At 53.5% G+C, this 22,428-nt stretch overlaps 1 protein-coding gene across 1 annotated transcript; it reads right to left on the bottom strand.

Moving 5' to 3' along the window:
- Positions 1-3,611: 3,611 nt before the first annotated feature.
- TRARG1 (trafficking regulator of GLUT4 (SLC2A4) 1) lies at positions 3,612-22,228 on the bottom strand. Its single transcript, XM_056126506.1, has 3 exons — positions 21,511-22,228; positions 5,170-5,302; positions 3,612-3,625 (listed from the first exon to the last, which is right to left on the bottom strand). The coding sequence occupies exons 1-3, from the start codon at positions 21,907-21,909 to the stop codon at positions 3,612-3,614; spliced, it is 546 nt and encodes a 181-aa protein (XP_055982481.1). The 5' UTR covers positions 21,910-22,228.
- Between the last annotated feature and the right edge of the window lie 200 nt (positions 22,229-22,428).

Genomic DNA, 22,428 nt, shown 5'->3' with positions numbered 1-22,428 from the left:
ATCAAAGACTCACTGAAGAAGGTGCCCTGAGGAGAAATGCTGGGATGACCAGCTTTGTCTTCAGGCCTTTCCCCAGAGCTCTCCCACGCTGTGAAGTCTCAGCACCACCTGGGGATCAGCAATCCTGAGGTGGGGTGTGGGCTGAGGTTCTGCACTTCTAACAGCTCTGGGCAGGGCCCAGGTTAATGGTTCAAGGCGCGGACTGAGCAGTGAGGCTCTGGAAGCTAGACGAGTGGCCCCCTGACCTCAACTGACCATTGGAATCACTTGAAGAGTGTTTTGAAATTTGGATGTTCAGGCCACACTCCAGACCACTTAAACCAGATTCTCTTGGAGCAGCTGACTTGCATCAGCGCTTTCCAGAGCTCTCTGGTGATTTCCCTATGGCTGGACAGAGCCCAGCACTGTTCACTCCTTCCACAGGAGTAGCCCAACAGTATGGGCGCAGAGCTCTGCTGCTTTCTGGTCTGAGGGCAGGTAGGACTAGGGGTACAGGAGAGCAGGGATTCAGGGTTCTCTGAGATTCTGGGGTGCATGGCACTAGAGCCGTGAACATCCACACCCCCATTTCATCTTCATTTGTGCCTCTCCATGGTGCTCAAATGCCTTTAAAAAGCTCACAGTACAGAAGGAGACAAAAAAAACTGCAACAAAGTGACTGTCCTGGGCTGGGCGGCACAGTGAAAGGACTGGGCATGACAGGCTGTCCTGAAGTAGGTCCTGTCCCTAAAGCCTGTGTCACAAAGGACTGTCCTGCTTCCGGGGCTGCCAGCTGCGTGACCTTGGGGTAACTGTGGGCCTCTCTAAGCTTCAGTTTCTTCTCAGCGCCACGGGGGAGGGTCTGCAGGAATGTGCTGAGGTACTTGTGCAAAGAAGGGTGTGCTCCCCGTGGTGTGGGCCTGACCTGGGCTTCCAACCTCCAGAAAGCGAAGCTGTGAATTTCTTTTGTGTTCCGGTTGCCACGCCTGTGAGTCTTTGTGGCAGCAGCCCCCACACATACTCAGCCACACACGTGGCCTCTGCTTGCTGGTGGCACCGTGGCTGGGGCCTCGTACCCTGGAGGGGCCACTCCAGATCCGACTGGGATGGACACGGGCCTTACTCCTGGAGGGGGTCTCCAGTGGCTGCTCCTAGCCCTGACCCCAACACCCACAGGTCACGTCACTTGCCCCCCCTTGACATGGCACACACAGACCCGCCCTCAGTCAGGACATTCATCTTTATTGTTTTCCATGCAGAAAAGTATAGAGGCGAGAACCGGCGCACGTGGGGCTGTGTCAGGGGGCGCTCTGCTGTCCTATGGGTCACAGGGACAGGTCGCTGTGTTCATGCAGTCAGCTGCTGCACCCTGAGATGGTGTGGGACAGCAGAGCCACCGTCCCTGCCAGCTTCAACCAGGTCTTGGGGTGCTGGGCTGCCTGGGGGACCCTCTCTCCCAGGTTTATCACCAAAGGCCCCTGGATACCCAGCCCTGGTCTCCCTGATGCTGGGCATGGGGAGGCTTTTTCTCCAGGAGCCTCTGCTCCTCTCTCACACCCCACCCCCACCCAGGGGCCTGAGCTTCCTGATACAATCCTGAACCCCGCATCCTTTTGGCCTGAACAGAAGGTCATGGTAATCGCACCCCTCCCGTGGCTCGGCCTGGCCGCTCTCTCTGGACCACTCTGGGGTCTGAGTGTGAACGATGTTGTCTACGGGAGTGAGAACTCAAGGGTATCTTGTGGGGACAGGGCAGACGTGTGCCATTCCTGGCACCCACAGAGTCTATAGAGACAGCACCCCTGGACCTCTTTCCCCCAACAACAGATGATGCCTACACCATCAGGTTCACTTTTTTTCTGCTCCCTAGGGACCCCTGGCACTGCCAGGAGACAGAGCCTTCCAGAACTGGAACCCAGGAAGCACCAATTCTAGAGCCCCTGTGTCTCCTCAGCACTGCACCTATCCACCAGAGCGACACCAGTTCTCTGGCTCACCCTTTGTTCACTGAAAAGTAGGGGTCGCTCTATTAGGACCTCAATGGCCACAAACCTAGCAGGGCTGGGAGGGGCCAGAGTATATTCCTGGGGTCGGGGCACAGAGGCAGAAGCTGCAGCCCCAGAGGGAGCTGCCCAGTGCCTCTGGGTCCCACCAAGAGACAGGCTCTTGGAAAAGTTTCAGGGCTGCTCTCAGAACCTCAGGTCCCTCCCGACAGCCTCGGTGCTAAGTCCTCCTCCAAGCACTGCAGAGTCCTGAACAGTGCAGGGGAAACGTTCTTGGCCAGTGGAGGACCATCTGACTGTGTCTGGGCTGCACACCCCCACCCCCGACCCCCACTCTCCCGGGGCTGCCTGGACCATCCCTCGCAGGGGTCTGGGAGCTGAAGCCAGCAAAGGACAGGGCACAGGAGAGGCCTTAAGGGAAGTGTCGGGGGAGAATCCTGGGGCCAAAAGCCAGCCTTGGCTCCTGTGGTTAGGTCCCAGGCCTCGGAGTTCCTGAGGGAGCTCCAAGCCCAGGGCCATTGCCCACCCAGACTGTGCCTTTCAGCCATTCTCTTCTGTCTACCCTGGAACTTTCCTGACCCCATAAACAGCCCTTCATAAAGACCACGCAGCCCACTCACAGCAGTTCCAATGTTCCAGACGCTCCCTCCAGGAGCCCAACACCCGTATGAGGGAGGTCATGACTATGTGGGATGGCCAGGGGCACCGCAGAGGAGTCCCTAGAAGTGAGTGAACTTCAAGCCCCCACCTGAGTCTCACTGCAGGTGCCCCAAATATGTATTCCTGACCCCCACAGCAGTCTGAGAGCTGAGGCCTGGACTCCTCACTGCTGACAGTGGGCAGGCCCCAGGAGTTCTGGGTTGGTACCCCCGTTATCCTGCAGGTGGGAAGAGCGAGGCAGATGAGCTGGGACCTGAGTTCTCAGCAGATGCTCCTGCAGTGAAGAGTCTGAGGAGGGGCTTGGTGTGCCATCCCATCCCTGTCGTCAAGCGTGTCACCGTGCATCTCTGCCCCAATGATGTGGAAGATGAAGATGGCTGGCGCCCCTTTCCAGGGCATGAGCCTGACCCTGGCAGCTCCCTCTGTACTACTGACTGGGGTCCCAGCAGGCGTGTGGCATGAGGCATGCAGATCATCTTTTCTGTCCCCTCCTTGAGAAAAATACAAAAGAGAGTCCCACAACTCTGCTCCTGGCCGTTGGACACACAGGGAGGGTGGCAGCATGGGGCTGACTCTTCCCACTCTGGCAGTATTGCTGCTTGATGGGTCCCAAGACTGGGGCCGCGGTGGGGGTGGGGGGATGGGGAAGAAGCCAGAGCACTGGGGTGAAAATGTCAGGATACACCCATGAGCTAAGACCCCCCCCTGATTCACTGAGTTCACGGTGAATTTTATTTCTCTCCTTGCTCCCATCCGTCCATTCTTCCTCCTTTAATTTCTTCCTCCAGCCTTTTCCATCTGACGTGGGCTCACAGCGGGGTGACTTGAGGGTCTCCCTCTGAGTTTGTGCTTTGGGAGCTGGCAGGCGGGCCGTCACCGCTCTGTCCTCCATGGTACATGGGGAATGTGGGCCTGGAGCTCACCAACCGGCCAGGGCTTGCCTCGGCGAGCACAGGGCCTGGGTTACTTTTATTTCTTGTGAACTGTGAAGAAAAGAACAGTTGCGGTAGAACAGAGCTTAGAGCCTGGTTTCCTACCCCCCTGCTTCAAGTTCTGGGGTTTGGGTTTCCAAGGGGGTTCAGGAGTGATGTATTTGGAACTCTTGGTGGGGTGGAACCTCATGAGGACTGGGGGGCTGGCTCGGAGCAGGGCATGATACCCCAGATATAAAAACCACTCATTCTTGAATTGTTCATTTCTTTTCTTTTTTTGGGTTTGGGGCCACATCCAGCAATGCTCAGGGGTTACTCCAGGCTCTGGACTCTGCACCCGGTGGTGCTCAAGGAGCAACATGGGATGCTGGGGATTAAACCTGCATCAGTGGTAGGCAAGTGCCCAATCCCCCCCTCCCCCCGCCCCCCCCCCCCCCCCCCCCCCGCTGCACTATAGTTCCAGCTCCTAGTCTTGAACTGTTTAGTTTCCGCTCAACAACTCTGTTTGCTGGTTTGTGTTCAGTGGCAGCCGCAACACCAGGCAGCAGTAAACAAAGGAGGTAATAGAAGGGGAAGCACTTGCATTTTGAACCTGTGTATAATGATGACAAACCTATATAAGTGGAACCCTACCCTTCCCGTCCGTCCACAGCCAACATTGCCCCTGACTCGCAGTGGACACCCAGGCTTTTCCCTTTCAAGTGAACACTCCAAATTCTAGACCAGGACTGGATAGTACAGTGGGTAAAGCACTTGTCTTGCAAGCACCCAACCTATGTTCAATCCTCAACACCATATATGGTCCCTGGATCCCCCACCAGGCGTGATTCCTGAGCTCAGAATAAGGACTGACCCCCACCAAATAAAAAATTTTAAACCAGCACCTCCCAAACTATTTTTCTCCTTTTTTCTTTTGGAAGGAACTCCCAGCCCCAGCAGTGTTCAAGGGGCCCCAGGGACTGTTCCCACAATACTTGGCTTGACTTTATGGGTTCTGTGATATATAACTCAATGTTTGGGTCTAGCAATGTGGTGCTGTTTGGGCCCAACTTTGCTGGTGATGTTATGGGGACCATGCAGTTCGTAGGATTGAAATCAGGGCCTCTGCATGCAGGTGTGCAACGCAGCCCTTTGAGCCTCTTCTAGATGCCATTAATGAGAGGGCTGGGAAGCTTAATAAAATGCAGGTTCTGGAGTAGGAGCGATATTCTGTGCTTCTGATAATTTCCCACTGCCAGCAGCCACCTTGGCTGGCCTGTGGGAAATGGATGGAGCCAGCTGAGGGCCGGAGCTACAGAGGTGCTGAAGGCCGGAAGGTAAGCATGAAGAGAGGTGGCCTGCTGAGAGCTCAAAGGGCTCCGTTGGGTTCAACCCACAACCCGCCGGTGCCCCCACCCACCCCAGCACAGCCAGGAGCAACCTCTGAACACCACGTTGGGAGGAACCTGGGAGCATGGTCAGGTGTGGTCTGGCCAAAATAAACAAACGGGAACCAGGACCTTGACTCTCTCAGGGGCCACAGGCTTGGAGTGTCCAGAACACTGAGCCCTACATTAAGCAAACTGGCTCCTCCACACCATGGGGCTGGGTCTCACCTGTCAGGTTGACAGTCACCGCCACGATGATGATGACGATCCCCATGACGATGAAGGTGATGCTCAGCAGCCGAGCCAGGCGGCCCAGTCTCCGGGCCCCGTCCAGGTCCCCCTGCTGCACGCTGCCTCGTGACTGCAGAGAGAGGGGACACAAGCTCAGGGAATTCGGCTTTGGCACTGCTGGGGGCCATTCTTCCCAGGGCCCCAACAACATCCCAGCCCCCCTCTGCAGCCCACCTTCCAGCAGTCCCTCTGGGGTGCTGGAAAGAAGGGGCCAGGACTCAAGTGGCCCAAACCACTTGGAGGGACCCCTAGACCCCTGACTCTCGCTGACGAGGCACTTCCTCTCAGGATGGCATGGCGTGTGGCACAGGAAGATCCAGGGCTTGAGAGGGTGAATGAGGTCAGGAGAGGAAGGTCAGGCTACTGGCAACCCCTGCCTGAGCTCCTGAGTCTGTTCCTGAGGCTTTTCCTCTGGACTCAAAGATCTTCCCTCCCATGAACATCACATCCATATTCAAGCAAGTCCATTTCCGGGGTCACCCCAGAAAGGCAGATGGGAGCTTTTTGGGGTTTGTCCAGGAAGAATGAGGTGCATGTGGAGCCAGGCTCAGAAGCCCACAGCCTTCTGCCCTCCAGTGAGCTCGTTTGTTAGAGGCACACGGGGTCAGGGTACAGCTACAATCCAGGGTCCTGTATTGCAAAGCCTGTGTTCTGCCATTTGAATCCAGCCCGGCCCCTTTTAGTCCTGTTTAATTCAGTGAAATCAGGAGTGTGAAGGTACGGACACATAGGATCCTGAGAGGGTCTGGGGATGGCTTAATCAAAGGTATGTCCCCCCATTAATGAATTTTTTGTTTGTTTGATTTTCAGGCCACACCCAGAAGTGCTCCTGCTCTGTACTCAGAGATCACTCCTGAGGGGGCCTCAGGGGACCCTATGGGGTGCTGGGGATCAAATATGTGTTAGTCGCATGCAAGGTAAGCGCCCTACCCACTGTAACAATCTCTCCATCCCCAATACTGAATTGCCTGAAAAGAAATTTATCGCACTTAAAGCAGTATCAAAAACAATAAAATATTTTGGAATGATATTTTGGGGGGTGGGGGTTGGGGTCAGCTGTGCTCAAGGATTATGCTTGGTGGGGGCTCAGGGGAACCACTTGGGGTGCTGGGGACCAAACCCAGGTTGTCGTGTGCAAGGCAAGCATCCTACCTGCTGTGGGAAGGAATTTAGCTACGGAGATTAAAAACTACCAGACAGTGATGGAAGGGCCGACTGAGGCCCTACTCTCTTGCCTACCACGGTTGAGATGTCACTGCCAGGTGTGGCCAAGGCTGCCCCATGCTCTCCACACTCCATGAGCTTTCTCTCTGAGGCTCCTGGGGCTTCTAGAATGGGCATAGGCACCAATAATGGGCAGCTGAGTAATGGGCAGTACTGGGCAGCTGCTTTCAAGGCCCCAAGTACTTATTTCCTGACCTTTCTCTCTTTGGATGTAGGCGTTCCCGGGTGGTTTGTAAGAGCCCCAGGGGGATCCCACTGGTGATTCTCAGCCAATCAGGCTGGCAGCTCAAGGCAAGGCCAGAGGATGTGATGCTGTTGGACCCTGTGGAGAGGGGGGCTACTCGGCCACCCCAGCAGTGTTTGGGGCTTCCAGGGCCACATCTGGTGGTGCCCATGAGACTTATCTTGCCTGTAGTTGACCTGGATTGCATCCCCAGGACTACAGCTGGTGTTGCTCAAGGGACTGTATGGGGGCCGGAAATCTAATCCCAGCCTAGCATGTGCTCTCACTGCTGTATTATTTCCCAGCCTCTTGTTGCATTATTTCATTCAATAACTATTTAAGGCTCTAGAGTCCGACCTGAAAATATAATCAAGCACCTCCACAATGATGGTGATGATGCTGGTGATGACAACCCCAGGAAGGAAAATCAAGCCTGGACTTTGTGCCCAGCAGTTTAGAATTTTTGTTTTAATAGCTTTGGTTTGGAGTGACAGCACAGCGGGTAGGGCATTTGCCTTGCACACGGCTGACCCGGGTTCGATTCCTCTGTCCCTCTTGGAGAGCCCAGCAAGCTGCTGGGAGTATCCCGCTCGCATGGCAGAGCCTGGTAAGCTCCCCATGGCGTATTCGATATGCCAAAAACAGTAACAACAAGTCTCACAACGGAGATATTACTGATGCCTGCTCGAGCAAATCGATGAACAACAGGAGGATAGTGCTACAGTGCTACAAACAGCTTTGGTTTGGGGGGCCACACCTGGCATTGTACAGGGCTTACTCCTGACTCTGGGCTTAGGAAACACACCTGACAGTGCTTAGGAGATCATATCCAGTGCCAGGAAGCATAGCAGGACAGCTGCTGCAGGCACATGCAAGGCAAATGCCTTCACCTCAGTACTATCTCTCTAGTCTCCCAACTGCAGACAGCCATCTATACTGACATGAGTTCATTCAGCCTGACAAACATCCTTCAAGCATTGGTAGTGTGATCCAATTATTCTTTGTTAGGAGAATAACTGGTGTGGTGCTTGGGGGTGCACGAGGGACCGTGTGGTGCTGGGGATGCAATCCAGGTCAACTAACTACAGGCAAGATAAGTCTCTTAAACCCTGGCCCTGTGTTCTGAGAAGTGAGCCTTCCCTCTCTCAAGCCCCACCCCTCCTCTTCACGTTTCCCAATTCTCACCAGCTCCCCACCTGCACCCTGGGCATGGTTGTTCCAAGGCCACTCACCTGGGACAATGGGAGGTCACCCTCATCTTGCCCTACATCTTAGCGTCCTGATTCCCAGGTATGCCCTTGGCATAGGCTCTTCTGTCCACACGTCCGACCCTGGTCACTGACAATAGCTTGCACACCTCCCTCTCGGACACCCACTTCCACCCACTAGTTCGTTTCTCTCCGAGCACATTCCACCCAACTCTCCTCTCAAACTCTTCGCACTGATCTTACTTGGAGGTGCCACCTGTCCCTGAAGCCCAGACAGCAGCTTCCAAGAATCTTCCTCCCCCACTCCCATCCCCAGCTTCCAAATCTGGTCTCTGTCCTATCCCCTACCCCAACCTTTCACCCCACAGATATGTCTGCCAACGGCAGCAGTGTGAGGGATGGTCCCGCCTACAGGCTGGTGACGGAGGCTGACCACTGTGGGCAGTGTTGCAAAGAAACAGCGGATCCCAAGAGAACTCTGAGAAGAGAGGTGAGTTGGGGACTCTTTCCTGGAGAATAGACATTTGGATTAAGCTAGGAAGAGTGAGCAAAAATTAAATGGAGTGTTTTTGTTTTTCCAAAAAGGAAGCTGAGGATTCCAGGCAGAGAGAACAGCGTGTGCTAAAGTCCTGGGGGAGATGCTGCAGAGCAAATATGTAGATATTCAATAAATCGTTGTTGACTGAAAGTGGGATTGGATCAAGCCCAGTGTGGCTGGAGAAGAGAAAAGGAAGGCAGGCAAGTGGGCAGAGCCAGACCAGGCAGAGCTCTGCCGACCTCAAATCAACCGTGGTCCTTTTTTCTTCTTCTTCTTATTGTTATTATTTTGCTTTTTGGGTCATACCCAGTGATGCACAGGGGTTATTCCTGGTTCATGCACTCAGGAATTACTCCTGGCCATGCTCGGGGGACCATATGGGATGCTGGGAATCAAACTTGGGTTGGGCCGCGTGCAAGGCAAATGCCCTACCCGCTGTGCTATATCTCCAGCCCCTCAACCGTGGTCCTTATCACAGAAGCACTGGGAGTTAATGACGATGAGAAGCTGGGCCAAGGGCTGGTCTGATTGGATAAAGTTTTCCCCACAACCCCTCTGGGCAGAGCACAGGTTCAGAGAGAAGGTGAGAAGCTGGGAGCTGACGTCAGAGTTCAGTCAGGTGATGGAAGCTGAGACAACCACTTATTCCTGGTGTCTTCCCAGGCTCCTCCCTGCTGGCTGCAGAACCAAGAAGGAACCAAGGCAATCTCTGCTTTTCCCGATTTTATTGACTGCCTGGCCTAGCAGATCTGAGCTATTCGGACAGGAGCACCAACATTCACATGTCTTTGCTCAGGCCATTTCTTCAGGCCACTCCCTACCAGAAGCACATATCCAAATCCTCTACCGTGCCACCTTCTCTGTGAAACCCACCAAGATGCCACCCCCTGCACTGGAATTATTATCATCCCTAACAATAGGCATCATAGATTAGGGATCCTTGAACATTTACCTTGTGCCAGCAACTATGCCATAGGCTCGCCATTCATTTCAACAACTCATTCCTCTATCACTTTTACAAAGCAGAGCTAACTTTCAGCCTACTTTGCAGATGACAGAGCTGGAACTAAAAGTACCCACCAGGCATGGTAAGAGGATCAATGAGAGAAGTGGGGGAGGAAGGTGAAGGCAGACCAAGGCCATCACAGAGTGAAATCTGAACTTTGGCCTGGGGGCACTGGTGATGCTCAGTGGGGACATCATCAGATTTGCATTTTAGGAATGATCTCCCAGATCAGGGGAAGCGTGAAAAACACTGAACTAAGTAAGAGATTGAGGGAAAAGTTTTGGTTGGGGAAGTTATGAAGACAGAGAATCCACAGAGGTGGGAGACAGCTCAAAAGGCTGAGTTGCATCATTTGCCCATAGGAGCCCCAAGTCTGATGCCTGAAACCACATGGTCCCCTGAACCAAGTGACCCGAGAGAGAGAGAGAGAGAGAGAGAGAGAGAGAGAGAGAGAGAGAGAGAGAGTTCAGAAATTCAAATTCTCTGAATTTGAATGATGACCAAATGATTGAATGAGAAATGGCCCAGTTAGGGTGACAGATCAAAGGTAGACAAACATTCTTGGAACAGTTCCTAGGTTTCAGGTTTGGGTGAAGGACCTGTGGAAGGTCCCTTCCTCAAGATAAGAAGAGGCATGCTCTGTGTTGGAGGCTCTTGGGTGCTGTGAAGATGCATTTAGATGCAGAGGTCTAGAGCTCAGGCGTCATCAGCACAGGGATGGCAGCTGAAGCTCGGGTAGTACATGAGGGTGTCCAGGGAGACAATTTTGATGGCATAAGAGGGGCAAGGGTAGGAACGTGAGCCACACAGAGCAGCCAAGGGGAGGGGAATGCTGAGAGAGGCCTGCAAGTGAGACTGACGAGGAACAAGTGGCAACAGAGCCTCCAAGAAGCAAAGTTTCGAGTAAGGAGAGGCCACTGGTCTTGGTGCCTGATTACACCTGGAGGTCAGGCAAGGTGAGGAGTCTGACAACTCCAGGCAACAAGAGGAGTGGGGTGATGCTGAAACGCTCTGCAGCATGAGGGCAATGGAGTGATCCGTGGGTGAGTAGAAGACAGGAAGGTCATGTCACTAATGGAGACAGCAGTGGACAGGGGTGGGGCCCAAGGAATCAGAGAGAGAGAGAGAGAGAGAAAGAGCATAGGGGCAGAGGTGGGGATTGAAAAGACCCAGAAGTGATTGGGGTCACAATGATCCCGGACAATGGAGAGATGGAGAGAGGCTGAGTCTGGACTTGAGCACAGATATGAATCCTGGAGGCCCGACAAACTGTGGGTGCTTGGGGACTCATGTCTCAACAGGTCTCTGGGAATCTGGGCTGGAAGCTGTTAATGTTCAGGCCTCTGGACCTCAAGATTCAAGGGTCTGAAAACCATGAGTTTCAAAGGGCCAATGCCATTGGGTGAGGGGAAGGAGAAGGTGGACCTGGCTTCAGGAGGCTCTGTGTGGGACTCAGCCACTCCTGAGCTTCCATCCTCCTCTGATAATAGTACCTGCTTCCCTGGGGATTTTAAATGAGATCATACAAGGAAGGGCGTGGCCTGGCCCTGGCAAAAGTTAATGCTCTATATATTTTGTAACAAAATATTTTTGTTAAGAATCCCTTTCCTATCCTCCCAGGATGGAAGAAGCATGCGAGAAGCATGCTGAAAGTAGACGATAGACCAAACATGATTGCCACTCAATGTTTCTTTTGCAAACCACAACACCCAAAAGGAGAGAGAGAATAGAGGGGAATGCCCTGCCACAGAGACAGGGTGGGATGGAGGGGATGGAGGGTGGGAGGGATACTGGGATCCGTGGTGGTGGGAAGTGGGCACTGGTGAAGGGATGGGTATTTGATCATTGTATAATTGAAACCCAAGCACAAAAATGTGTAAGTCTGCAACTGTACCTCATGATGTCTCACTATTAAAATTTTTTTAATTAAAAAAAAAGAATCCCTTTCCTAGAAGCATGCTGAAAGTAGACTATAGACCAAACATGATTGCCACTCAATGCCTCTCTTGAAAACCACAGGACCCAAAAGGAGAAAGAGAGAACAAAAGGAAATGCCCTGCAACAGAGGCAGGGTGGGATGGGGGACAGGGGGTGGGAGGGATGCTGGGACCCGTGGTGGTGGAGGATGGGCACTGGTGGAGGGATGGGTACTTGATCATTGTATAACTGAAACCCAAGCACAAAAATTTGTAAGTTTACAACTGTACCTCATGGTGTTTCACTAAAAAAAAAAAAAAAAAAGAATCCCTTTCCTTCATTGAGTCTGACAAGAGCAAAACACCATGACCATTACTCCTGGCAGAGGAAAGAGAGCCTGTCCCAAGAGGAAAACCTATTTAGTGGGTCTTGGTGAAATTCCCAGTAGGACTCCTTCCACTTTCAGAAATTTCAGAAATGGCCCAGTTAGCGTGTTAATTAAATATATGATCCTCGAATATCCTAGAACCTACCACTCCTTTTTCTCTTTCTCTCCTCTTCCTATCTCCCCCAGCTAGTCTGATCCATGATGGTAGTTGCACAAGGAGAATGTGGGGGATCCTCCTGGTATCTGTCCCCAGGGAGCCCGAACTGCCTCCGTCCTCACCTTTGACCCCAGTCTCACCTGCACACTCCGCTCAGAGCATGTGAGGAGCAAAGCCTCACTTTAGGGCTGTTTCCTACAAATCCCCTCTGCAGGTGAGAATCTTAACATCTTTTCTCCTCAGCCTCCTCTGGACCTCTCCGCCTTCAAATACAGTCAGGCCTGACTCCTGATCCTCTGCATCTCTGAGCCATGCTCAGCAATGTCCCAGATTCTCCAGCTCCAGTCCCAATGTCCCTTCCTCTCCAGAACCACTGGCCTGGTTCACCCCCTTGGTATCTCAGCTGGAGACCAGGCAGCCTCTCCTGGGCCCTGCTTCTGCCTTGCTTCATCCAGTCTCCCTGACTTTGCAGTGGAGGCGCTTCTGAGTAGTGCTTAGGGGACCCGCGGCCAGTCCTGGAGTCACTCAGCAACCTCAGCTGGACAGAGCTTGGTGGGTCTCCAAGGCTTCGGTGGTGCTCAGAGATCGTGTGGTATCAGGGATCAAACTCCAGTCCTCCTGCCTCAAGGCATGCACCCCAGAGCTCTGAGCAATCTCCCCAGACTGCATCCAACCTCTTTATCAAGATGAAGTTTTGGAAATACAAGCTTGCTCACAGGAACCCCATAAAAGATGCATTGTTACACCTGGTGCTTTTGCACATGTTGATTCTGCCGGAATCTTCTCTCACTACTAGATGCCTTAACAGCCTCTCCTCTTCCTTCAAGGAGTCTTTCCTGTGAATGTCCCTTTGGGCAATGTTCCCACAGGCAATGTTCAGGGCTCCCTCGGTTTCCTGGACTGATCTTTTTTCCCCCCTTCTTTCTTTTTTGTTTTGGGGCCACACCTGCTATTGCTCAGAGTTTCCTCCTGGCTCTGTGCTCAGGGATCACTCTTGGCCAGCTCAAGGGACCATATAGGATGTCAGGGATCGAACCTGGGTTGGCTGCATCAAAGGCAAGCACCTTACCTATTGGACTATTAATCCAGGCCCCCCACTTAAAAAAAAATAGAGGAGAACAGGAAATGGAAACATTCCATATTCATGCCATGCAGGCACCCCAAGCATCACCAGGTATAACCCTAGAGACCCCCAAGCACCACTGGTGTGACCCTGGTGTTCCCCAGTACTAGAGGATCTGGGAAACACTGCATCCATGGCCAAAAACACCAGCTCAATTGGCCAAGAATTACCAGGAGTAGCCCCTGAACAGAATTTGAGAACTGTCCCCTCCCAAAAAAATAGTATTCCATTAATTAATTTATTAGAAGAGAGAAAAATTAATGAAAGGACAGTTTTCTTTGTATTTGTTTGTTTGGGGGAAGTCAGGGATCCAGGCTGGGTCTCACGAGTACTGGGCATGCACTTGACCACTGAGCCCCATCCTTGGCCCTGGAGTCTTGTTGTTTTGTTTTGTTTTGTTTGTTAAGCAAGATTCATTCATTCATTCATCATCCTGTTATTCGTCAATTGCCTCGAGCAGGCCCCAGTAACGTCTCTTTCATCCTAGCCCTGAGATTATATTCAAGGCTCTTTAGGAGAATGAGACCCATCATTGTTACTGGTATTTGGCATATTTGGTACGCCATGGGGAGTTTGCCAGACTCTGCCCTGTGGGCAGGCTACATTCGATAGCCTGCAAGTTTGTCCAAAGTAGGAATGAGATAATAAAATGTCATAAAAAAGGGTCACACCCACCACCTGGCCCCCTGGCGCCGTGTAATCCCATCAACGGCCAAGACTCAGAGACTATAAAATCCAGCTCCCGGACGAGAACAGTGCAGTCTCCTGCCCCCGCGCCTGGCTGTTCCTTGCCGGGGCCCCTTGGAGGGGAGCGGGTTGAGCTTTCCTCCCCACCCCGACCAGGGCTCCGGCAGCCGAAGACCTCCAGGACCAGCCACCACCATGCTGAGACCACTCTCCACACACATGAAGGTACTGGCAGAGGGACAAAGCCACGCGGGTTCCGGGGCCGAGATCTCCCAGCCTACTCGGATTGGAGTCGAGCATCCTCCACCCAGATCCTCCAAATTCCAGTAGGCGGGGGGTCACACCCACCACCTGGCCCCCTGGTGCCGTGTAATCCCATCAACGGCCAAGACTCAGAGACTTAAGCAAGATAGTTTTTATCAAAATTTACTTAGAAAGATGTTAGGGGAGAGAAAGGAATAAGTGTTCAAGAGAGAACAGGGACCTTTCCAGAGTGGAAAATGCCAGCAGATACACAAGATAAGCAAGTATTCAAGGGAGAACGTGGATTTGAAGAGCAAGCCAAAGAGTACATCTTTTAGCCATGGAACTTGGTGCAATGGTCAACTTTATAGATTCGTGAGCTAAATAAAGGGCCCCCAGGAAGGATGTCTGGCATCTGGGCTGCACCCATCCCCTAAGCCAGGACGCCTCCTGCTCCCTGCCTGTCAGCCCAGGCCATTGAGCTCAGAGCTTCAACACTAAGCCAATAGGATGTGTGGGGGAAACATATAATGGTTTCAGGGATTTCTGATTTGTGCTTAGTTGTGCTTTAGTTGTGCTAAAGAAATCCTGAGGCTGCCTCAAATTATGTCCCCAAAGCTTTTCCTCAGATGTAATCCTGGAACACGGTAGATGGACATAGGGGTTTTTGTTTTGGTTTGGTTTAGGGGTCACACCTGGCAGTGCTCAAGAATCACTCCTGGCTCTTTGCTCAGGAATCGCATCAGATGGGGCTCAGGGGATCATATGAGACGTCAGGGATTGAACCCTGGTTGGCCGTGTGCAAGCACCCAACCCACTAAATTATTGCTCTGGCCCCCAAGATACAGTTGAAGAGAAGTTTCACTTTCCAGAGTGAAACTTGGTGGTGGTGCAGTGATGGTTCAGAACATGGACAGAAATTAATTCTGGATGCTGGGTGGGAGGGGTGGGGAGTGGGACAAGACAAGCAAATCTGGCGCCGAGAGATAGCAAAGGGTTAAGGTGCTTGCCTTGCATGTGGCAGCTCTGGTTGGATCCCCGCATTGCATGGGGTCACTCTCTGCCACATCTCAAAAAAAAGATTCCTGTGCCATGACACTAAGCCCACTCTTTGTCCTTCATTCTCAGAACCACCCATCCCACATGTTCCAGCCACCCAAGAGCCACTGTTGATGGGGCCACGCAGGGCCCGCAGGTGGGACAGACAGGCTGATGGTAGCAAGTTTCCTGGGAGTAGCACTGTAGCACTGAGCACTGTAGCACTGTAGCTCTGTCCTCCCGTTGTCCATCGATTTGCTAGAGCGGGCACCAGTAACATCTCCATTGTGAGACTTGTTGTAACTGGTTTTGGCATATCGAATACACGACAGGGAGCTTGCCAGGCTCTGCCATGCGGGCGGCATACTCTCGGTAGCCTGCCAGGCTCTCTGAGAGGGATTGAGCAATTAACTCGGGTGATTCGCGTGCAAGGCAAATGCCCTACCCACTGTGCTATCGCTCCAGCCCAGGGAGTAAGTCTCTCAGTTTCTACCATCAGGGCAAACCACACAACTAGCCCACAAATCTGCGTTGTCTCCTCGGGGAAAATGCAAAGAAGAGACTCGCTGAGTGAAGTGCGCGTGTCTCAGCTCAGCCCACTGATTCCCTCCCTCCCCAGGGAACGGGGAGCGGAGTGTGCAGTGAACTACATGGCTCTATGCGCACATTCAAGAATGTGCCCCACCTGGGCTCCCCTGGCTCCCAGGAGGCGGCTGGTGTAACAGGGAGTGTCGTCCATGGGCCCCTTCTCCCTGGGCCCTAGGAGTTCCCTTCAGGGGTCCACTCCCACAGCTGCATCCCACCCTTCTCAACCCCCATGTGGTTCCTCCACTGAACTCTCCACTGCCCTCTCCCCTCTCCCCTCTCCCCCATCTTTACATGCACCCGCCCATCCCTCATTGCCAGAGTCCTCTCTGCCCCCTGGTCTTGCTGTTGTGGCCACTCTGTCATTATAGACTTGGGTGGAGCCAGTCCCACCCAGGACCAAAGCCACATTGCCATGCAGACCCATCATGCAGGCTAGCCCCGAGGCCCCCTGCTCAGTTGAGCTGTCTGTCCCTAGTCCATTCCCTACCCTCTCCATGCAGGCCCTAGTTCTCAGCAGAAGACCTGCCTCTCGGCACCAGCAGAGAGAACTGCCATACTGCAGGAAGCAGCTGCGTTTCCCAGGAGAATGTGCCTCTCCTGCCCTCAGCCTCTGCCCCAAGCTCCTGGGCAAGCTCCTCTGCCCTTCCACAGGGATCTCACCTTGCTCCCCACCCTGTGCCTCCACCTCTCCACCACCAGGACCACCCAGGGCCTGTGAACAGCCAGGTCCAGATCACACACATCCTTCTTAGCCTGATCTCTCTGCTACCTCTGGCTCCTCCTTCAAACTCACTCTGTTCCGGGTAACTGGCAGTTTTCTAATTTTCCTCCCACCTCTAGGAATATTCTTTAGAAAACTCTTCTGTCCATTTCCATCTCTCCATCTCTTCAGATGGTGTGGAGCCCCAGAGGCCTCTCTGAGATGTATAGGGGTTGCTCCAGCAAAGTTGGGGGAGGACCACATCCTGTGATGCTCAGCCCAGCAATGTGAGCCTGGGGGCTTGGTACACAGGCTTGGTGATGCAGTGCTGTTGTGGCCAAGGGGACAAGGGGGTCTCAGGGTTATATGAAAAGGTTCTTGGGGGAGATGAACGGGGAGTTCAGAGGGGGTGGCAGCGTACCAGGACTACACCTGGCATGCACAGGTAGCTGAGCAGTAGCACTGTAGCACTGTCCTCCCATTGTTCATTGATTTGTCGAACGGCACCAGTAATGTCTCCATTGTGAGACTTCTTGTTACTGTTTTTGGCATATCGAATCTGCCACAGGCAGTACTAGGATTAAATTTGGGGTTCACACATTCCAGGAAAGAACTCTACCATTTGAGCAGTTTCCCCAGCTCCAGATGCAATATTTTCAGTTGAATAACCAGGAGTTTAAAATAAACACTTGGAGGGGGGATCTGTAGCGATAGCACAGCAAGTAGAGCATTTGCCTTGCATGCAGCCAACCTAAGTTCGATTCCCAGCATCCCATATGGTCTGCCAAGCACTGCCAGGAGTGATTCCTGAGTGCAGAGCCAGGAGTAACCCCTGTGCATTGTCAGGTGTGACTCAAAAAGTAAAAAAATAAAAAATAAAAATAAACGCTGGGCCAGAGAGATAGTATACTTGGGGTTAAGCTGGTACATTGCGGATGCCGGTTCCATCCCCTGCACCAAATATAGTCCACCACCAAGCATCACCTGAACACAGAGCCAGGAATAAGACCAGAGCACAGCTGGGTGTGGCCCAAGAACCAAAAAAAATTGTTTTAGATAAAAATAAGCATGGCTCCAACTACACAATTCTCTCTGATGCCCTACTTACTTCCTCCCCACCCCACTCCCTTTTTGGCTACACCCTTCAGTGTTCACAAACCATTCAGTGCCAAGGATCAAACTCGTGGCTCCCACATGCAAAGCCAGTGCTCCAGCCCTTGCAGCCATAGCCCTGGGCCCCTAGCCCTAGCGTACCAGGACTATACCTGACACGCACAGGTAGCTGAGCAGTAGCACTGTCCTCCCATTGTTCATCGATTTGCTCAAACCGCACTAAGCTATTGCTAAGCTACTGCTTAGTTCAGAAGCTCCCTAAGCTACTGCTTAGTTCAGGCCCACACCATCCCCACCTGGACTCTTCTCCAGCTCTTCCTCTGGGGTCTCCCTCTCCCTAACCCTGCCTGCTCTAGCTCACATCCCACCATGCAATGGGTGTTTTCCTTTTAAATTATGAACCACGACGTCCTGCCTATGCCTAATTCAGAGCACGCGTCCCGGCAGCTCCTCCTGCCTGTCCAACAGATTCCATTTAAGCCCTCTGCTCCCCCAGGGCTCAGCATAGAGTCTGGGTCCCCAAGGCGAGTCCGGCCTCCTCCCCTGCTCAGCCCCACTTGCCATCCACGAGCCACTTGCCATTCAAGTGAGCAGTCTCCTGAATGCTGAGCAGTCTGTTATCAGCTCTTAGAAGGTTTCTACAAGCTTGGCTGCCCTTTGCCCTGGCTCCAAGTCTAGACATCCCCTCTCTTGCCTGCACACTACAATGGTCCCTTCTTCCAAATGCCCAGTTCAGCAGGGGCCCTTCAGCCCCTGCTCTCACCCAGATTCATCCACTAAAGTGGAAACCAAATTGTACCTCTCTGGTTCCAAACCACATACTGTCTTTCACACAGCCCGGGTCTGGCGGGAAAGCATCCTGCCAGTCTCCATGGCAGGCACAGAGCATGTAGACAAGTATCCGGAAAAGTCAATTCCACAAAGGCAGAAAGAAGATGGGCACTCTCTGCCTGAGAACAGATGACTGGTTAAAGAAACTTTGGTACATCTACACAACGGAGTACTATGCAGCTGTTAGAAAAGATGAAGTCATGAAATTCATATACAAGTGGCACTACATGGAAAGTATCATGCTAAGCGAAATGAGTCAGAAAGAGAGAGACAGACATAGAAAGATTGCATTCATCTGGGGAACATAAAGTAATAAAATAGGACACTAACACTCAAGAATAGCCAAGATAAGTACCAGGAGGATTACTCCATGGCTTTGAGGCCAGCCACACACACTAGGGGAAAAGGCAGCTCAGATAGAGAAGGGAGCACCAAATAAAGGGTGTTGGGAGGTTCCTCTCAGGATGGGAGATGTGTGATGAGATTAGATTATAGATCGAACATGATTGCTACTCAATGCCTCTTGCAAACCACAGCACTCAAAAGGAGAGAGATAACAAAAGGGAATGCCCTGCCACAGAGGGAGGGTGGGATGGGGAGATAGGGGGTGGGAGAGATACTGGGATCAGTGGTGGTGGAGAATGGGTACTGGTGGAGGGATGGGTACTCGATCATTGTATAACTGAAACCCAAGCACAAAAATTTGTAAGTCTGCAACTGTACCTCATGGTGTTTCACTAATAAAAATTTAAGGAAAAAAATAAAAAATAAATAAACTGTAAAATAAATAAATAATGTTTGCAGGGGCTGGGAAAAAAAAAAAAGAAGATGGGCACTCCCTTGGGCCTGGGAAGGGTGGGGGCGGGAAAGGGGCAGGAACTGTCCTAATTGACTGTGGTTGTGGTTATACTTCTCTGTGAGTTTACTAATACACACTGGGTCCTACAATTTAGCTAGAAGATCTGTAATGTCTACATAAAAACAAAACCCAGGGCTGGAGCAATAGTACAGCAGGTTATGCATTTGCCTTGCATGTGATAAACCTGAGCTGGATTCCTCGCAACCCATATGGTCCCCTACACTAGCCAGGGGTGATCCTTGAGCACAGAGCCAGTTAGTAAGCCTTGAGCATCGTTGATGTGGCCCCCAAGCAAAAGTATTTAAAAAAATTATTCTGGGTTGGCTCACTGGGCTGAGTGTATGTTTGGCATGTGGGAGGCCCAAGCTTGACCCCAGTATCACATGGTCCACTGAACACCACCAAGAGTGACCCCAAAACACCATTGGGCATAACCTGAAAACACAAACAAACCAAAAAAACCCTATTGAGATCAACATGGTTTCTCCGCCCTGCTAGCCACTCAGAGCCATGACCATCATAGGGTATAGCACTTCCGGCTGCAGGAGGTGCCATGCCTCCACATAGCCAGGTGGCCCTCCTGTCCCCTGCAAGTAGCTCTCTGCCCTGGGTGATTTGGTGACAGCCATCCTGCAGAGGTCAAGGCTGAGTGACTTGCCTGAGGCCACACCTCGGGGCTCTGTCCAGCAGGGGCACTGGGGACCATGTGTTGTGCACATATGTTGACAAGTCTCTCCCTGGGGGCCTGCAGGCTTGTGGGAACTGGGAGTGGGTCTGTTTAAGCACCCTCTCCCCTGCCCGGGGCCCACTGACTGTTGAGTCCAACTCAAGACCCTCAAGAAGCGGGTCAGAGGCTTAGTGTTGCTTCCACAAAGCAGGTCCGTGCAGCCTGGGCCCTACTAGCTTGCAGGAGCCAGTTTCTAGCAACTATTTCCCTGGGGCCCTGCTGAGTTTTCCCTCCAAGCCCGTCTCTCCTGCTGGGACCTCTCCTGGTAACCAAGAGGGTGGCCCTGCCCAGAGCCACTGCAGGCACCCCTGAGGCTGGCTCTGCCCCCAGCCAAGTATCCCCGAGCATGTGGGAGGCCCAAGGACACCCCTCGAGGCCCTCCCTGGCTCTGTGTCCCCTGCCAAATCCCCCAGACTCTAGGACTTCCTGGCATCCCCTGACTTCCTGGGCCAGGGATGGGAGCTAGTGGGGGATGGGCCCCAGGAGAGGATGGAGAGGTGGGAGGAAGCTGGACAGCCTGGGGCAGCTGGGTTGACCACCGTTCCCAGGGACTCACTAACAGATGACTCAGCTGCTGAGTTGCTCCAGAGGGAAGCCATGGAGTTTCCCTGCTTTGGTCTGACCAGCCTGGCCCACCACCAGCCTGCTGCCTCTCAGCCCACTCTGAAAATCACGGCCAGTCTTTGTCTCTCTCTCAGTCTCAGTCTCTGTCTGTCTGTCTCTCTGTCTCTGTCTCTCCTCTCTCTCTCTCTCTTTGTGTGTGTGTGTCTCTCCTCTCTCTTCTTTCTCATTCTCTGCTCTCTTCTCTGTCTCTTCTTCCCTCTCCTATTCTCTCTCCCTTCTCCTTCTGTCTCTGTCCCTGTCACTCTGTCTGTCTCTCCTTCCTGGGCTTCAGAAGTCACCTGCCCGCATCCACACCATTTGTGGCTCCCTGGAAGAGGCTCCATATGACTGTCCTGATTTGAGAAGACCTAAGACAATTCTCCCACCCTCCCAGCCCCACCAGAGCAAGAGTGGGGAGGAGCAATGCCCTACTCCCTGCTACCCCCCATCCTGACTCCTCCTGGCCAAGCCAGCAGTGCCCTCTGCCCCATGAGACCCAGAACACCCCCGCCCAGAAGACAGATGCTGAAATCATCCAGCGAGCCCAAGAAAGCTACAGTGAGAACCCCCACGCCCTCTGAGGCTCAGCCTGCAAACTCTTCACTCCTCCGGTGCCCCCAGGGAGCTGGGGTGGGGGCGGGGGGGGCTTTCCTTGCTCGGAAAGGCTGGGCTGCTCTTGGAAACCAGGGCTGGCAAAGCTGCTGGAGTGTCTTGAGAGGGCCCCTGGGGGACAGGGCTGGGGGCTGGGTCCCCTCCTAAGAACTCAGGCCCTGGGACCTCATACCAGCTGCAACCTTGGCTATTACACAGCCTCACTCGGGAATGATTTCTCCGGACCATCCTTCCCCCCACACCCTATGAGGCAAGGTCCCAATTTCATGGTGCAGAATTGAGCCCCTTAGTTTCCCCCAGAGGAGAAATAGGCAGGCAGGCCAAGATGCCAGGTGAGAGAGCCAGGCTGGCCAGCTCCCTACTCCCCCACTGCACAGGGGTCAGCAAAGGAGTCCCTCCACCCCGCACCAGCTCCTTCCTCCACTCACTTGCCAGAGGACCCAGTGGCCAGTCCCCCCCCCCCCAGCCCCCTGGAGGCCAGGGCAGCACTCACCATGATGGAAAAGATGAGGGGGATGAGATTGAGGGGCCAAACGGGGCAGAAGCAGGAGGCGATGGCCAGGATGAGGTAATCTTTCGGAACTTCTCTGTCCTCAGCATCAGAGGCAGAGGCCAAGGAGGATGCCCGCCGCGAGCTGACCCGGGACAGTGAGCGGGATAAGGAGCGGGACAGCGGGGCATCCTGGTGGCTCTCGGGGACCGCCTTGAAGGGCAGCCCATGGCCGTTCTCGAGGTCCAGCGTCCCCGAGAGGGACTTGGACAACTTCAGAGGCTTGTCATCCTGGAGCTCCACCTTCGTGAGGAGCTTCTCCATCTCCGGTAGGTCCAGGGGAGACACGGCGGGGGCCGGCTCCTGCTCAGGAGGAAACTGAGGCTGCCCGGGATCGGCCATGCCGGGCTGGACCTTGGGCTGCTCCAACTCCAGGCTGGGATGAGGGGCTCCGAGGGGCCCTCAGCACACCATTCCTCGGGCCAGACCAGAAGAGTGCCCAGCACAGAGGGCAGCGGTCTCTCCCCTGGGGGTGGAGGGCCGGCTGGGGGGCAGCGAGGTGGACACTCCCGGGCCAGCTGACTTCAGTGCTGCTGCACCTCGCCTGCTGCCCCCACGGAGCTCAGGGAACCCGCGAGCCTTCCGCTCAGTTCAAGTTTGAGGTCAACTTTGCTGGAGCCGCTGACAGCAGCGATGGGCGTGGAAGAGGCAGGGAGCGCCAAGAGCCCAGGAGCCGCTCCTCTCCCGAGGCTCTGACGGGCAGGGCGGCAGTGTGCGCGCGCGTGGCTGCGTGCGCGCCCCGCCTCCCGCCCTCCTCAGAGATGCTTTTCCTTCCCAACTCTCCTCTCCCCAGAGAACCACCCAGCCTAGCCCAGCCCAGCAGAATCAGGTCTCACTTTTACTGTTTGTTTGTTTGTTTGT

The sequence above is a fragment of the Sorex fumeus genome, unplaced genomic scaffold (genome assembly GCF_029834395.1).
Source record: "Sorex fumeus unplaced genomic scaffold, SorFum_2.1 ptg000063l, whole genome shotgun sequence".
Taxonomy (NCBI): Eukaryota; Metazoa; Chordata; class Mammalia; order Eulipotyphla; family Soricidae; genus Sorex; species Sorex fumeus.
The sequence above is the reverse complement of the archived record's forward strand: the minus strand, read 5'-3'. Positions and strand labels throughout refer to the sequence as shown.

Bases quoted from the DNA above. Each gene is read 5' to 3' on its own strand.
- TRARG1 (XM_056126506.1), bottom strand. From the start codon at position 21,909: ATGGCCGATCCCGGGCAGCCTCAGTTTCCTCCTGAGCAGGAGCCGGCC. The intron at 5,303-21,510 runs GTGAGTGCTGCC...CTCTCTCTGCAG, and splicing joins CCCTCATCTTTTCCATCATG to TCACGAGGCAGCGTGCAGCA.